The sequence below is a fragment of the Ipomoea triloba genome, chromosome 2, assembly GCF_003576645.1.
Source record: "Ipomoea triloba cultivar NCNSP0323 chromosome 2, ASM357664v1".
Classification (NCBI taxonomy): Eukaryota; Viridiplantae; Streptophyta; class Magnoliopsida; order Solanales; family Convolvulaceae; genus Ipomoea; species Ipomoea triloba.
This window is the reverse complement of record NC_044917.1, coordinates 6,303,569-6,319,745: the sequence shown is the minus strand read 5'-3', so window position 1 is coordinate 6,319,745 and position 16,177 is coordinate 6,303,569. Positions and strand designations below refer to the sequence as shown.

Here is a 16,177-nt window from a genome sequence, read left to right as displayed (position 1 = left end):
TCTAACAATTGTCTAAATCTAAGACCCAATTTTTACACAAATTATATTATGGACCATGATCCACCTTACATGGTAGATTTTGGTCCAAAACGACGTCATTTTATATTAAGGAACTAATGACACCAACTAATGTATCATGTTTAATAACATTCATCTCATACTATATTTATTAGTATATTTGTTCTTTATGATCATAAATTTAAACTGTAATGTACATAAACACTAAACTGATAGTACATCATATCTATTCTAATTTAGTATGTAATTAATAGGTTCATAATATTACTACTATATGTTCATAAAAATAAAATTTAATGTACATAAACATTGCACTAAAATAATGACTTTCTGTATAGATTTATAAACTCATAGGGTTGTCTTGGATACATTTTGCTACATGCACCTTAATCTATGATATAACTATTGCACTTTTAATTCAAAACTAAAAACTTGTATTTTTTTTTATAACTTAAGTTACTCAAGCTTCCAAGCTTCAACGTACTATATCAGGAAAGCACCCTCCATCCTCATGACTTTGAGATTCAACACCGAATTGTATACTTTTGTATGCAGGAAATCAAATCCAATCAAACTCACAATGCTTTTAGCAAAAATTAAACTCCACATTATCACTAGAAACAAGTCTTAAGTAAAACTTCTCACTTACTTAATTAATGCCCTGGACCATTACAGAAAGCTTCAATTATTCATTTATTCATCTCCTATAGTATAAATTAACTATAACAAATCTAAATCTCAATAGCAATAACAATAGAGAAACACCAGGCGCCACTATTTTGACCTTTTAGAGTTGCTTANCTGTGTGGATCATGGTCCATGCAATAATGATTGATCTTTTAAGGAACAAGAGTGCACGGTCACTCACAACAATCAAACTGGTTGAAAGCGAGTCTAAAGTAAATGTTTACAAAAATATATAAATTTGTGATGCTCTCAACACTGTCAACTAAACTTCTTACCACTTGAACTACAATAAATATATCTCTAATTCATAACTTCTCATATAATTAATTCAAAGATCATTCATGAATCATAATATTTGATTATTTTCTTTTAAAAGATTATAATTTTGCGTCGTTCTTGTCTTAATAGTTATTAAAATAGATAATGTATGTGTATTTGTTGAAGCTAATAAGTTGAACAAGTGGACTGTGGACGTGGACTGAATACCTTACCTCAATTATTAAACTCATCCTTCTAAATCTCGAAGTACATCTTGTTCAAAACAGATTATATACTTATAATTAACTTATTATGTACATAAGTACATCCAATTAACATGTTATGTTAAATAAATTGAGAATATATATTGTATTAATTGTAACAAATACATAAGTTGTTAATTGAAAATATATAATAAGGAGTATATTATTGCATATACATAATCTAGGCAAGGTCCACTATACGCATAGTAGATCCTAGTCCACAATGCGCATGGTGATTTGTGGACGACCCTGCTCCACAATCTAACAATTGTCTAAATCTAAGACCCAATTTTTACACAAATTATATTATGGACCATGATCCACCTTACATGGTAGATTTTGGTCCAAAACGACGTCATTTTATATTAAGGAACTAATGACACCAACTAATGTATCATGTTTAATAACATTCATCTCATACTATATTTATTAGTATATTTGTTCTTTATGATCATAAATTTAAACTGTAATGTACATAAACACTAAACTGATAGTACATCATATCTATTCTAATTTAGTATGTAATTAATAGGTTCATAATATTACTACTATATGTTCATAAAAATAAAATTTAATGTACATAAACATTGCACTAAAATAATGACTTTCTGTATAGATTTATAAACTCATAGGGTTGTCTTGGATACATTTTGCTACATGCACCTTAATCTATGATATAACTATTGCACTTTTAATTCAAAACTAAAAACTTGTATTTTTTTTTATAACTTAAGTTACTCAAGCTTCCAAGCTTCAACGTACTATATCAGGAAAGCACCCTCCATCCTCATGACTTTGAGATTCAACACCGAATTGTATACTTTTGTATGCAGGAAATCAAATCCAATCAAACTCACAATGCTTTTAGCAAAAATTAAACTCCACATTATCACTAGAAACAAGTCTTAAGTAAAACTTCTCACTTACTTAATTAATGCCCTGGACCATTACAGAAAGCTTCAATTATTCATTTATTCATCTCCTATAGTATAAATTAACTATAACAAATCTAAATCTCAATAGCAATAACAATAGAGAAACACCAGGCGCCACTATTTTGACCTTTTAGAGTTGCTTATTAATTTAAAAAATTCTCTATTTTTATGGAGAGTAAAAGAATTAAAGAAAAATAAATAAAGAATACGCATATTTATATAAAAAATAATAATAATAATAATAATAATAATAATAATAATAATTAAAGAATAAAAAAATAACACAAAAATTAAAGTAAAATCAACCTAAAAGTTAGAAAAAAAAATCATTTGCCCTCAAGAGCAGTCATTATCTGATGCGATTTTGTCATACCCCAACATTATTTATAAGATTACAAAAGAATCAAATGGCTTCAAGATATTTGGTACACAAGTACACATGACATATGTATCGTCTGTGAACATTGTCGTTAACACTGTATACCCTCTGGAACGATCCGTATCTTTATCAAGGCACTGCAATCAATAAGCAAAATATCACATGCCTCCAAGACCCAATATCGGCGTGTACACTCATCAGCTGAGCATATAAGCCACACGTTTGGAATTGTCCAGAAATCGCCTTTAATAAATTAATACATAATAATAAATAAAGTAACATGAAAAGAGACAACACAATAAAAAAGAGTACTTCACAATTCACATAGTGCACAAAGAGAACGTGACAGAATAAATGAATAAATAAAGTAGGGCTATCCACTTACATATCCATTCATTTTTCAAATCCTGCAGTAAATGCTAGCCTTCCCCAGTAAGAAGCTTTCTTATTGAACAGGATATAGTAAGAATTGACCACAAGCTATAGTGAGAATCCTTTTTTTTGTTGGAAAACATTCAAAGCCTACAGACAGTCTAAAGATAAGAAAAACCACATTATACATGTTAGCCATTGAGAAATTGTCTGATGCTCTAGCTTTGTACAATCTTTGAATAATTTCCTGCAACAGATATGAGGTGCACAAAGGACTTGGAACATGCTCTACTTGAATTAACCAGCCTTCTGATCTGTGTTTTTCAACATCCAGGAACACCGTATAGATATAATCTCCTTCATGGCCCTTAACAACAATGAAGTTGCAACAACATGATCTCCACTTAATTTGATAATCCTAAGTACTGATGGAATAAGAGGATTCTTGCAGACAAGATGCTAAATTTCAGGAATAAGCATATGGTTGAATATCTTCAGCTAAAGAGTGGGAAGCCCTAATTTCTGATACCATTAAAGCACACTTGGTAAAAAGAACAGATTCTGAGAAACACCTAATTCCCTATTCTTGAATGAGTGTGGTGGGGAATACACTAGTACTGTCTTCTCCGTTTCATTCTACTACAGTTTGGCTGTTGGTTGTCAAAATTCTGCATGGGGGAGTAACATATGTCGGGCACAAAGACTGCAGAATCGAATGAATTTTGGTTAGTTTTAGGCCAATAAAGTCCCGAGGCTGTAGGCGGGGAAGGAATTTGTGGAACTGCCCAGGATGCATCAAGCACTGGACCCAAGCACTCATCACCATCCAGCTCTTCCTCATTGACTCTCAAAGTAGCGGAGCAGTCAGTGTCTCCAAGCTTCCCACTATCAGCCTGATATGAGCCATTCAAGAGAAGATGCAATCAGGGAATTTATTGGCTGGTGCTGTTGTTGTCTGTTTGTGTGTGTGTGTGCACCGGCATATTCAAAACAACATCAAGAATCTAAGGCAATTCCAACAGATACAAATATCATACAGACCTTCTCTCATGACTTTGACACCACCAAGTTACCATTTAATTAATTTCAACACCCCAGAAAGACTCACACCCACAAACATAGAAAAATAATCCCATATCTTCAGTAACTAACATGTAATGGTTTTAGACAAATTGTGAAATTCATGAACCTACCAAGTCATGAAATTACACAACTCAATGAAGAATATTCAAGTATTCAACTAAAAACTATTGTACTGCAAAGTACAAAGGTCATATGGTATATGAACTCCAAAGTGGGCATGGTAAAATTAAAATGTAATAGTTGAGACCATCTATCTAACAATATTATGTTCAACATAATCCTACAATCACATCCCGGTCTAGGGTTTACTGACACAGTGCCAATGCCTAACGGTTTATGCTCCTTCACCCCCAACCTACAATGACATCCATGCAGCACTTCTTATGTATAAGGTGCATAAAAGTGTGCAACATTGAACTTGTGGAATTGAACTTAGATGCAAATTTATACAAGTAATTTTTATGGTGAGGTGATGGGAGAAGTGTGGAAAACCAGATTCATAGGATCCATTGCACTAACAGAATAACATTGATAATAAATGGCAATTGAAGTTAGAAATAGAATGGAGGTACATGCTGTCATAGAATTAGCATCATACCTTAGATGAGTTATTGTCCATATAACCATAATTCTGATTGAATTCATTTAATCCAAGAAATTCATCCAGCTGCCACTGTGGAATACTTCCAGCTGCAGAACCACCAGCAAATGGTGCCTTAGTAGGTGCAAAATTTCCAACCTCAGTGATTTGTGTTGGTAATACTTTATTATACTGAATATCAGATGCCACATGGGGATTTCTCCTAGAAACAGATAGAAACTCCAGCTCTGAGATTTTCTCCCCAGACTGTGACTTCCCCAAGGATGAAGACGGACCAGGTTCAGTAGGTTCAAGTCCTACTTTCACCCCAGTAAGCAGGAATCTTTGGTGAGCAGAGACATAAGCATTGGCTGTATGAATGGCAACATCACACTTCCTGCAGAGCAGAGCTCGATCCTCAAGACAGAAAAAGTAGCCAACAGTTTCCTACAATAACAGCAATCTTTCATAAGCATCAGAAAGATTAAAAATCAGTCCTGGCCATAATGTTAAACTTTTCCATTTTCTGGACATCCTAATCTATTTGGAGTCTTGAGTTTGTACTTTGTACACACTCCCAGAACAATAAAACATTGTACAACATTTGCAATGTTCAAAAAAAGGGGGCACTTGAAAGTCAAGTTAAAAAATAATTTGATATATTCTCAACAAACTTCATGCTCCATCTATTACTTTGATTGGTAGACCTTTTTCCTTAAACAGATAAACTCCAGTAAAATTGACACAATATTTGAATAACCACAATATTAACCACACAAGGAAAGGACATTGATGGTGCAGATGATGAGTGCACTGCATCCATGCTTTCTGAACAAGACACCAGAAAACAGGATGAAGATTTCATCTCAAAACTGAAATAATAAATATTTTTGCTTTGATATTGCTAAGATGAACAGATGCTATGTTCAGGTTATCAACAGAAGTACACAAATATAGAGGATTGATTAAGCAAAACCATCTCAGTAAAATGAGTTTTACTCTGTAACTATAGGAAACACAAAACCTCACCCCTCAAAGCCTCTACCCTCCTTCCCCCTCTACATCTCCAAAGAAGGTAGTGTGATCAACAAGTGTTGGGGGTGACTCAATATGCTCATTTAATGGGCCAACCAAATGTGCTCAGCGAGGCAGGGCTCTAACTCCCCTTAGTCCTGGGGCCTTGTTCAGGCATCTACCTATACATGCTCAGCACAGACATGCAGGTTGTAAGTTGAGCATCACATCACTTAATAATGGACAAGTGCGCTGGACCCATCTGGACATGGGCATAAATACAATGGAAGTTTACACTCACCAATACCCACAAAATAGGCCCAAGTTACACAGAGATGTGGGGTTTATTTTCTTAGTATGGGAGACAGCTGCCAACATGATTGTCCTAAAAACAATAACCTCAAAACAACATGGAGATCATCTTAAGTGAAATACTAAAAGCTTGTTCATTTAGCACTTTATTAAGAGAGTCTTTTTTTTTTTTTGAGAGTTATTAATGACAGTTGGGTTACTTAATGACCTGTGGTTTTTGGCATCTAGGTTTCCACATAAAATATTCTCATTCATTCACATTCAGCATCAACAATAGGAGGTTGAGACAAATGACTTTATGCTCAGCTTTTTGTGACTTGTCAGTGAAGGCATCAACAATTTAAATCCTGCATTTATGAATTTTTTTGCATACTTCCAATCATGTATTATTGACCATAAGGCACAGTTGAGCAGAAAATCCCCTCTTTCCTATCCACTTTCAACTAAGTCTATAACATGAGCTAGATCTTTTTATGCGCTTAGTGAAGCCAGCTAGCAGCAGGAATCACACCTTAAAAGGCTAAAATATACTAGTCCAGACTCCAGAGAGTCATTAAAAGAATTGTAAAACGTATTCCTTTGAACAAATCATATTTACATATGTTTTCACAATAGTAAGAAATGATGCTCTGTGAATAAAGTAAAAATAAATGCAATTCCAGCACGCCTATCGCCCGTAAATCACACTAATGCTTTTCATATCCACCAAAATGTTTCTCTTCACAAAGACAACGGTAAAAAAATATATATATACAAACAAACAATTCACGAACTCCAGAAGTAAGAGATAATTACAAAAATACCTGGCAGATGTCGCACTTGGGCATCGACGAAGACGAGCCAGAGAGCGGAACTCGCTGGTGCTTAGAAGCGAGCTTATTGGCGGCGTGAACCTTCTCGTCGCAGGACCAGCAGAGCGCCGCCTCGTCGGCACAGCAGAGCACGTTCGCCTCCGCTACCTCGCACACGTTGCACTGAATCTTCATCCTCCGCTTTCTTCCACGGCGTTCCACCACTTCAACTTCTGCCCCGAATAAACCCTAGCTGAGAAAAATATCTGCTATGTGCAAGTTGAGAGGTTTAGCGTTTGTAGTTGGGAAAGTAAAGAGATGAGAATGAGAACGACGGTGAGTTAAGGAGGAGAAGCAAATGGACGGATATTTTGGAAGTCCATAAAGGGGTAAAGGTTTATTATATTTATTATTTTGGGGCTGAGAATAATTTATATTATTCTAAAAAAAATGTTGAATCTCTCCTCCAAGGGTCTCACGTCCAGACTCGACAGAACATTTAATAAAATATAAATCATGGTAATTTAACTAAAATAGATGTCAGATATTTGCTTACTGTGCACACAAAGTCTCACTTTAAAAATTGTTCACATATTGTTGTTGGTAAGACTCGATTAAGTCATTATTTATTAATTTTATATTTGTGATCAATTGAGCTGTTCGTGTGGTAAAAATAATTTATACTGGTGAGGAGGTTGGCCACGTGTCGATAGTAAATGTTTTGTACGGTTGGACCCAGCCGCGCTGGCCGCGGGGTGCAGAGACCTACGCCCGTGTGGTCCGCACACATCACTGCCCACTGGCAGTGTTGCCTGAATGCTCGGAGAAGCATCTTCAACTTGAGGATTGAAGACTTCTGCAATTGCTAATACACCCCTATGTTCATAAAGTTACAAATAATGGACTTATAGAACATCCTAATAATGACACAAATTCTATTTTTTTTTTTTTTAACGTTTTGTTGTGCTATGGAAGAAATGAGAAAGAATATTGCATGAAGATAGTTTTTTTGTGTGTCTCGTGTATTAAAAGAAAAAATAGGGGAAATTAGGTTGCATCTTGTGCACCAACAATATCAAATGAGCACATACACTTACTTGACGTGTTCTAGTGATCACCCTCTAACTTTTTTTTTTTAACATTTTCTCTTTCTTTATTATGAAGATGAAAAAAAAAAAACTCAATTTTTTTGTAACTATTCTGGATGCTCTTATTTAGCAATTAGTGGTTAGTAGATTGATTAGTTGATATGGGACTGCATCAACCAATTTGGTTAACATATTGTATTAGCAATATAATATACAAAGAAATGTTTGATGAAATTAATTATTTTATATTAGCAATAAATAAATAAATAAATAAATAAATATATATATATATATATATATAAGACTTATAATAGTATATCCACCGGTTTGATTTTTTCTCTAATTTTTTGTGGGTCTCAACATTCCTTCTCAATATCCAATATCTAAACCAATCTAAAAATTTCTTATTCACAATAGTTTGAGTTTTTTCAACTGTTTTTTATTGACTCACCCATCTATAAAAAATTGTATTTTAATTATTTCGTTAGTTAATATCATTTTAAATTTGTAATTATAATTAAAATTATTGCTATTTATAAGTAAAATAAAGTGGCCAAGAATAATTTAATTGATAATTATAAAATTTCAATTATGATAATATGTTATTAAAATTATATATTAGGTTAAAAACAGTACAATGCTTGTTTAATGTTTTTTTAAAAGAAAAAAAAAAACAATTGGTCATTGTTATATAAACAAACCAACAAAAAAAAGGGAAAAAAAAAATTGATAGCCACCATGAAGCGCCTAACAAGTGCATTGTCAAAATGCGCCTTCTGAGTGCAAGTGTGGCTTCACAGCGCTTGATAAATATATTTTTTAAACAACCTTGTAGGAGTAAAAGTTATTCAAAAAACGTACACATCAATGACAAATCCAACTTGAAGCTTTTGCATCATAAAAAAAAAANAAAAAAAAAAAAAAAAAAAAAAAAAAAAAAACTATATTGGACATGCTCACCATTGGTACAACACACAACAACAAACAAACAACAAGATTATAAAAAACAAAAACAATATACAAGTGAATATTTATACATGCACTCTCCTTTGTATTTTTGTTCCCGCATCGATGAAAATGAAATAGGAGTGTGTATTTCAAAATTAAAACATTGATTAAATAAGTTGTACATCTTGAAATGGATGATTGAAAGAATTAGGAGGGGAGGTTTTTTTTTTTTTTTGATCAATTAGAAAGGGAGTTAGGTGTTGTAAAATTACACCATCACACTTTAGAAATTGTAAAATAGTAATAATAAAGACATCACCTAATGCTATTTGTAAGTGACTAGTTACATGTATTTTTAGTTTGACAATTCCTTCTCGCTGTAAATAAAATATGAGTAGTATATTTTATACTTATCCCATTTTAAAATTTATTTTTTAATTAGTAGCGAGATCAGTCGATTCATCAGTACCCAGTAAATGAAAATATATAAGAAGAAAATAGCATTTTCCTTTGTCATTACTGTTGAAATTAATTTTTTTTTCTCTTTTTTTTGAAACAATACATTAATCCTTTTTTAGTTATTAACTTTAAAGTTTTCCTTGCTTTTGGCCATTTCAATAAAGAAAATTTTCACAAATGTCATTATCCACCATGTGAAAATGGTAACACATTTTGAGACATTGATTAATATGCTGCTACGAGTATTAGAATGCTTAGTTTATATTGATTGTCAAACTTGGGATAAGACTCGAATCTGAAACCTTTCAAATAAAAAACAATAGTGATGTAATTCATGTCATCAAATCACAAAGTATTTCACATAGAGTGTGTTTAAAAATCGAAAAATGATTTCTTCCGGGTTTTCAGTGTTTGGATGTGCCTGAAAAATCAAGTCAACGAAAATAATTTTTCATTAACTTGGCAAAATTTGGTTGTTTTGAATAAAATTAGTTCTACTAAAATTTGGCGGAAGTCATTTTCCACAAACCTTTCAACAATCAAAACCAGACACAACCTTCCGTAAAAAATCAGAGGTTTATTTATTTATTTTAAATTGTTAATAAATAACATTATTTTTAATAATATTATAAATAGTTTTATATTCTAAATAAAATAAATAAAAAATTTAATTATACCATTGTACTCATTTTTCATAAAATGAATCAACCATATCAATATAGTTTTTCATAATGCAACCAAACACGAAAATTTAAACCATTATCTATAAAATGATTCATTTTTCATAAATCATTTTTCTCGTTTCGAACTATACCCTTAGAGGTCGTTCACGGAATGTATGTTAGATTGTCTTAGGGAATGTTAATATTGTTGAGAATGTTAGATTACCGAGAATGTTAGATTCCTATGTTTGGTTAAAATTGAGGCATATAATATAATATTGTTTGGTTTAGAGTTATATATATATATATATATATATATATACACTTTAACACTCTTAAAATAAATAAGATAATGGTATCATATAAAATTGCATGATTAAAAATAGGGATAAAGTACAAATAAGACATCATACTATTTGGGAAACAGCAATTAAGCCATCGAACTCAAATAATAAGCCACCAAACTCGAAAACTAAGAACAATTAAGCAATTCTGACTCGAAAAATAGCAATTAAGTCCAAATTGACCTATTTAGCAGGCTATTTCTTTAAAAAATTGACAAGTGTCTTTTTAAATAATTTTTATTTTTTTTAAATTTGTATATTAGAAATTAAGAAAATTTAAAATAAAAATAAAAATGTACCGCACCGGCTCGGGCTCGACCAAATGAAGCACAAAGAGTCAATATTGGCTTCACTGAGACTCGAACCCACCCTCTCCCATGAGGAGTGCAACCGGTGAATCGGGTGCTACTAGACCACAAAATCTTTAGCATAAAAGAAAGAACATAAAAAAATCAAAAATAAAAAAAATATAAACAAGATTTGCAAATTTGCAACAAATGTAAATTTACAAATCCTGTACACTAAAAAAATAAATAAATGACGTGGCATTTGCCACATCATATTGCCAATCCCATACTGATAGGGATGGGATCGCATAAGAAAATAATATTTCCTTCAAAATCTTATGTGGAGGGTAAATTTGTATTCATTAGGAAATGCTACGTACCTTTAGAAAAGTAAAATAGCATAAATTAAATATAAAAATGTAAGTTTTGAAATGTAACAATCTCTTAATTATGTTGTATAAACTGAATCAAACCCTTCATTTTATACGGGAGGTGGTAGGTTCGAGCCTCAGTGGAGGCGATACTAACTCTTGTGCTTTAGGTTGAGAAAGTATTTATGAACAGATACTGCATTGTAATAGAGTTAGTAGTATTAAAAAAAAAAAAAACTGAATCAAACAACCCTTGATATATATATTACTGAGTATATTACAATTTCGATATGTACACAGTACACAATCGCTCCCGTCATAAAAATTTGGAGCTAAACGTCATTGTCCTTGCTCAAGTGAAAAGAGGATTGAACTTTTGGCGCCACTCCATTCCAACTCAAAAGTTTCAGAAAGGAGGAGAACAGCCGAGAGAGAATATCCACAACTCCACGAGAATTGGTTTTCGATCTTTATGAAATTTGGAAACCTTCCTCCCTCTCGATCATTCTGTTAAACAGAGTTCCACAGCATCTTATTTCGCTAGTTCGTCGAGTGGAGTTTGAATTTTAGGTCGTTACTTCAGTTTTATCTCGATTCTCAGGTACTTCCAGATACCTTAAATTGTTGATCGTTATCTGAGATTTTCAGAGTTTTATCGTGTTCCTTCATAAATTTTCTCGATTTATGTTATGAGAATGCGATAATTCTTTTCGTACAACGCCGTCTGAGTTTCAGTTTGAATTTTCAGGTTTCCGATTACAACTTTCGTAACAAGCTAGATTTCACTGATCAAATCTTACTTTCTTGTGTTTTTTTTTTTGCTGATGATTCCGGCACGTAATATATGCTGATTTTATGGTTGTAGTTTTTCCCTTGAAAATTTCACTTTTTTTTGGATCAACAGACGGATACAAGGTTTTAGGTATTTTTGAAGTTTTCATTGGGTTTCCGGGTTAAAGAACGGTTTTTCTGATCAAAATCCCTCCAGAATTCTTAATATATTTCCTCAACCCTGCTACTGTGGTGACTGAAATGCGGATATAATAGACGATTATATTCATATTAGTAGGTTATAGCCATAGGTCTACTTGTGGAAGAATTGAAGTTGATTTATGGAGGAAAGGATACTATACTAATAGTGTTGAGGATAGTTCATATACTCAGCGATATCCTTAGGTTTAAAAGTGCTACAGTTGAAGATGATTTGTGATGTACATGCTACAAAGTAGTTTATTTGCTTGCTGCTTAGGATTCTCTGTTATAACTTAGTTGATATTTTCATATTTGCTCTATGTTGGCATCTTTAGTGAATGCTTTGTAATTCAATTAGAAATTTGTTATTTGAAGATTGGTTTCACTTCACTAGAACATTAGGTCATTTTATGGTAATAAAATTGCCCAGCACCCTCCTTTGAGTGTGGGTTTATTTTAAAAAAAATGTTAGAAAGGCTGTTTATTGTTGTCATCATTGTAAGTAGGGTTGGAGAATCTTGAAGATGACATCAATTCTCTAAGAATACCTGTACTTTTTTACAGTTCACAACTTGCTGAAGATTTTCTCGTAATACCCAGGAATTGACTAAATTGTTGTATGAAATTCTATTCATAATTTCTGAAGGCTGAGATGAGATGCAATGCATGCTGGAGAGAACTGGAAAGCCAGGCTATCTCCACCACTTGTGGCCACCTCCTCTGTATCCAAATCTTCATGTGTGCATGGTGCGCACATTCACATGCATATGCATACATGATGAATACCTTTCTTCAGCCATAGAGTTTCCTTAATAATGTCAATAGGTCCAGAAGATGCACGTAAGATTCTCAGTAATGATGCTGCTTGCCCTATCTGTGATCAAGTCCTCTCTAAAAGGTCAGTGGTAGGCTGGTGGCTAATAATTTTTACAAGATAGAGAACTGTAAGCATTATTGAGAATAAGCTACCAGGGCTTTTATTGTACAAGCATATTCTTCTTATTCCTGTTTGCCCAGGCTTCTTTTCTGTCTTGGCTATCTAAGCTTTAAACTTTTGATTATTGTTGTTCTCCCTTCTTCCAGTATTAGCTGCAATTATGCTGCTAAACGAGAATGAGAGATACAGTCACTGTTTGTGGCAGAATTTAGCACTGTATATCTTTTGCCAGTTCTGTGCTATATGACCCTTTTTGTATCTAATTTCTTTATCAATTTTTCTTCCTTGTTACTAAGTGAAGACTCTTGTTTCACAGTCTCATGAAACCTGTGGATATCAATCCGTCTGATGAATGGATAAATGTAAGCAAGCATTATTTTAAGAGTTCTATTATAACCTTATTTTGTGCAAATCCAGAGGAAAATCTGTAATGCTTGTGATTCTAGATCTTATCTATTTTGCTTTCCATAGCATCCTGCTAATTCTATTCACACTCATGCAGATGGCCATGGTTGGGATATCACCACAAATCTGTATCCTTATAATTTGATTATTTGTTGCATGTTTGTGACTAAAACCTTGCCTAGTTTATTACCTAGTAAACAATGAAAAAACAGAAAAATTCAATAACAATTAGCATTTAGCTCTAGTGTTGATTCCAAAGTGGGTATGGTGGTTTGGAATTAGAGTATATTGTTAAATCCAATTGCTCTTTCCAGTTCTCTTTTACCATACACAGTGATGAAGAGTACATACAGAAGTGTCGTGTTCTACATTGGGCAAAAGGAATTGGAGATGCAGTATAAAATGAGCAGGGTTGCTGCTCAGTGCCGACAGAAATGTGAGGTTATGCAAGAAAAATTCACTGAAAAGCTGGAGCAGGTGCATACTGCATACCAGAAGATGGGTAAGAAATGCCAACTTATGGAGCAGGAGATTGAGAATTTGTCCAAGGACAAGCAAGAGCTACAAGAAAAGTTTGCTGAAAAATCCAGGTCAGTTTATCAAACGCAATCAATGCCCATTGCCCACAAAGTTCACTCTTTTCAATTTTCAAATCTATACAAGATAAACCTTGTTCAACCTCAGGAATATTTTGTAACATGGTACTAAGATGTCAGTTATCATATTCTTTCCTACTTACCAGGCAAAAAAGAAAACTTGATGAGATGTATGATCAGTTGAGAAGTGAATATGAATCAGTAAAGCGGTCAGCTATTCAACCTGCAAATAATTTCTACTCCAGAGCAGAGCCTGATTTGTTCTCAAACACGGCTAGCATGATGGACAACAGAGACTCTCTAAGAAAAGGTAAGTCTGTTCTTTTTATTTATGCAAACATCAAGCTGATGTTAATTTGGCAAAAAGATTGTAACCTAGATCATTATTAGCCTGAAGCACTATAAAATTGTATTAGCTTTGTAAGTAGCAGTTGTAGTTTTTTATGCAAGAAAGACTAGTTGACTTATTGCAGATTGGTTGGTTGCCACTCCTAAAACTCCAGGGCCAAGAGAAGATATCTGGCCTACAGCAAGACACAACAATTCTAACTCTGGCCACTTTGAATTCTCCAGTGGTTCACCTGCAAAAGAACCAGGCCTTCAAATGGAGGCCGGAAACAAAAGAATTGGTGTACGTTCTGCTTTTGGTGTTGGACCTGGGGCTGGAAACCCCTCAATGGCACTAAGGAATCTCATCATTTCACCAATAAAGAGGCCTCAGCTCTCTCGTGGTCAGCCTCAAATGTTCACGTAAGTATCAAGTTTAGTTGTGATTTACTCCGGGCTTTCTGAATTCTCTCACATACTATCCCTCTTTTCCAGTTTGTAGACTTGCAGATACAGAGTTCTTGCTGTTGGGTCTTTGGCTTCTTCAAACAGCAAATTGTAATTTTGTTTGTTGCCTTATTAGGAATCTGCCAAAGATAACTTGAACAAATGTGTTTATAGTATACTGACCATGGCAAACCAGTTAGACCTTATAGAAGGTGTACTATGTAAGAGCCTCAATTTCCAGTAGTGGACAACACTATAATTTTTGAAAAACAGTGTAATGCATGTTATGAGAAATGCAGTTATTGAATAATGCATACCTTATGTTGAACTTTTAAAGTGTTACAATTTCATAAAAACAATCCAAACAATTACACATATTTAGAATGAATTTATCAATATTTTCAATATTTTTTTTAGAAATGCAATGTCAAATTTGAAATTTTTATAGTACATGGTAAGGGATTGTATTTCATTTTATTATTTACATTTAGTCTAAAATGTTTAAAATACTCATAAATATAGTAGGGTAAAGTTTTTACAAAGTAAAGACAAGCCATTTTGTGTATTTTTTATTTTGAATTAAAAGTTTTTAAAAGTAAGAATTAAAAGTGAAACAAATTAAAGTTGATGACAAAAAGAAAAAATGTGGATATAATCAAATATGGAGCGAAACCTCGGGCTAATAAAATCTGGAATACCGGAACCGGTATATCCAATTCGAAGTGCCAAACGCGTTGGTCTGACCTACCCAACCTGCTATCTAAGAGTTTTTTCCACTTTTGGTCCTATGACTTTAGTGTTTCCGTCAATTTAGGTACACGACTTTCATTTTGCCACTTTTAGTCCTTGACTTTAATTTTTTTGCCACTTTTAGTCCTTGACTTTGATTTTTTTTCCACTTTTAGTCCTTTCGGTCACCCGAGCGACAACTTTTAATCGAAATCAACAAATTGTTGTGCCATTAAGGGTAAATAACGTTTAATGTATTTAGAGATTTATCAATAGACAATTTTACACTTAATGACACAATATTTTTTGATTCTGATTAAAAGTTGTTGCTTAAAAGCGAAGCAGAACAAGCAAATAACGTTTCTTTTTCCTATTTTTATCTGTTTATTTATAAATATATTTAGAACTTTATCAAAATACACTTTACCCTTAATGGCACAACAATTTGTTGATTTCGATTAAAAGTTGTCGCTCGGGTGACCGAAGGACTAAAAGTGGAAAAAAAAATCAAAGTCAAGGACTAAAGTGGCAAAAAAATTAAAGTCAAGGACTAAAAGTGGCAAAATGAAAGTCGTGTACCTAAATTGACGGAAACACTAAAGTCATAGGACCAAAGTGGAAAAAACTCTTAGATAGCAGGTTGGGTAGGTCAGACCAACGCGTTTGGCACTTCGAATTGGATATACCGTTCCGGTATTCCAGATTTTATTAGCCCGAGGTTTCGCTCCATATTTGATTATATCCACATTTTTCTTTTTGTCATCAACTTTAATTTTCACTTTTAATTTTACTTTTAAAAACTTTTAATTCAAAATAAAAAATACACAAAATGGCTTGTCTTTACTTTGTAAAAACTTTACCTACTATATTTATGAGTATTTTAAACATTTTAGCTAAATGTAAATAATAAAAT

At 33.1% G+C, this 16,177-nt stretch overlaps 2 protein-coding genes across 6 annotated transcripts; one reads left to right on the top strand and one right to left on the bottom strand.

Moving 5' to 3' along the window:
- Positions 1-2,841: 2,841 nt before the first annotated feature.
- Positions 2,842-7,065, bottom strand: LOC116010545 (B-box zinc finger protein 22-like). Its single transcript, XM_031250003.1, has 3 exons — positions 6,705-7,065; positions 4,594-5,022; positions 2,842-3,805 (listed from the first exon to the last, which is right to left on the bottom strand). Exons 1-3 carry the CDS (start codon positions 6,885-6,887, stop codon positions 3,524-3,526), a joined length of 894 nt encoding a protein of 297 aa, XP_031105863.1. The 5' UTR covers positions 6,888-7,065; the 3' UTR covers positions 2,842-3,523.
- Positions 7,066-11,214: 4,149 nt separating this feature from the next.
- LOC116011239 (E3 ubiquitin-protein ligase CCNB1IP1 homolog) lies at positions 11,215-14,842 on the top strand. 5 transcript variants are annotated; one of them, XR_004096996.1, is made up of 9 exons: positions 11,215-11,452; positions 12,388-12,545; positions 12,649-12,721; positions 13,077-13,122; positions 13,263-13,293; positions 13,500-13,755; positions 13,908-14,071; positions 14,335-14,511; positions 14,584-14,842. XR_004096996.1 is itself a non-coding variant. In XM_031250781.1 (9 exons), exons 2-9 carry the CDS (start codon positions 12,476-12,478, stop codon positions 14,588-14,590), a joined length of 894 nt encoding a protein of 297 aa, XP_031106641.1. In that variant the 5' UTR covers positions 11,220-11,452; positions 12,424-12,475; the 3' UTR covers positions 14,591-14,842. The 5 variants fall into 5 exon arrangements, 4 of the variants coding, with proteins under 4 accessions (XP_031106642.1, XP_031106641.1, XP_031106639.1 ...); XM_031250781.1 differs by having other exon boundaries at positions 11,220-11,452; positions 12,424-12,545; positions 14,265-14,511; XM_031250779.1 differs by having other exon boundaries at positions 11,220-11,452; positions 14,265-14,511.
- Positions 14,843-16,177: the final 1,335 nt, after the last annotated feature.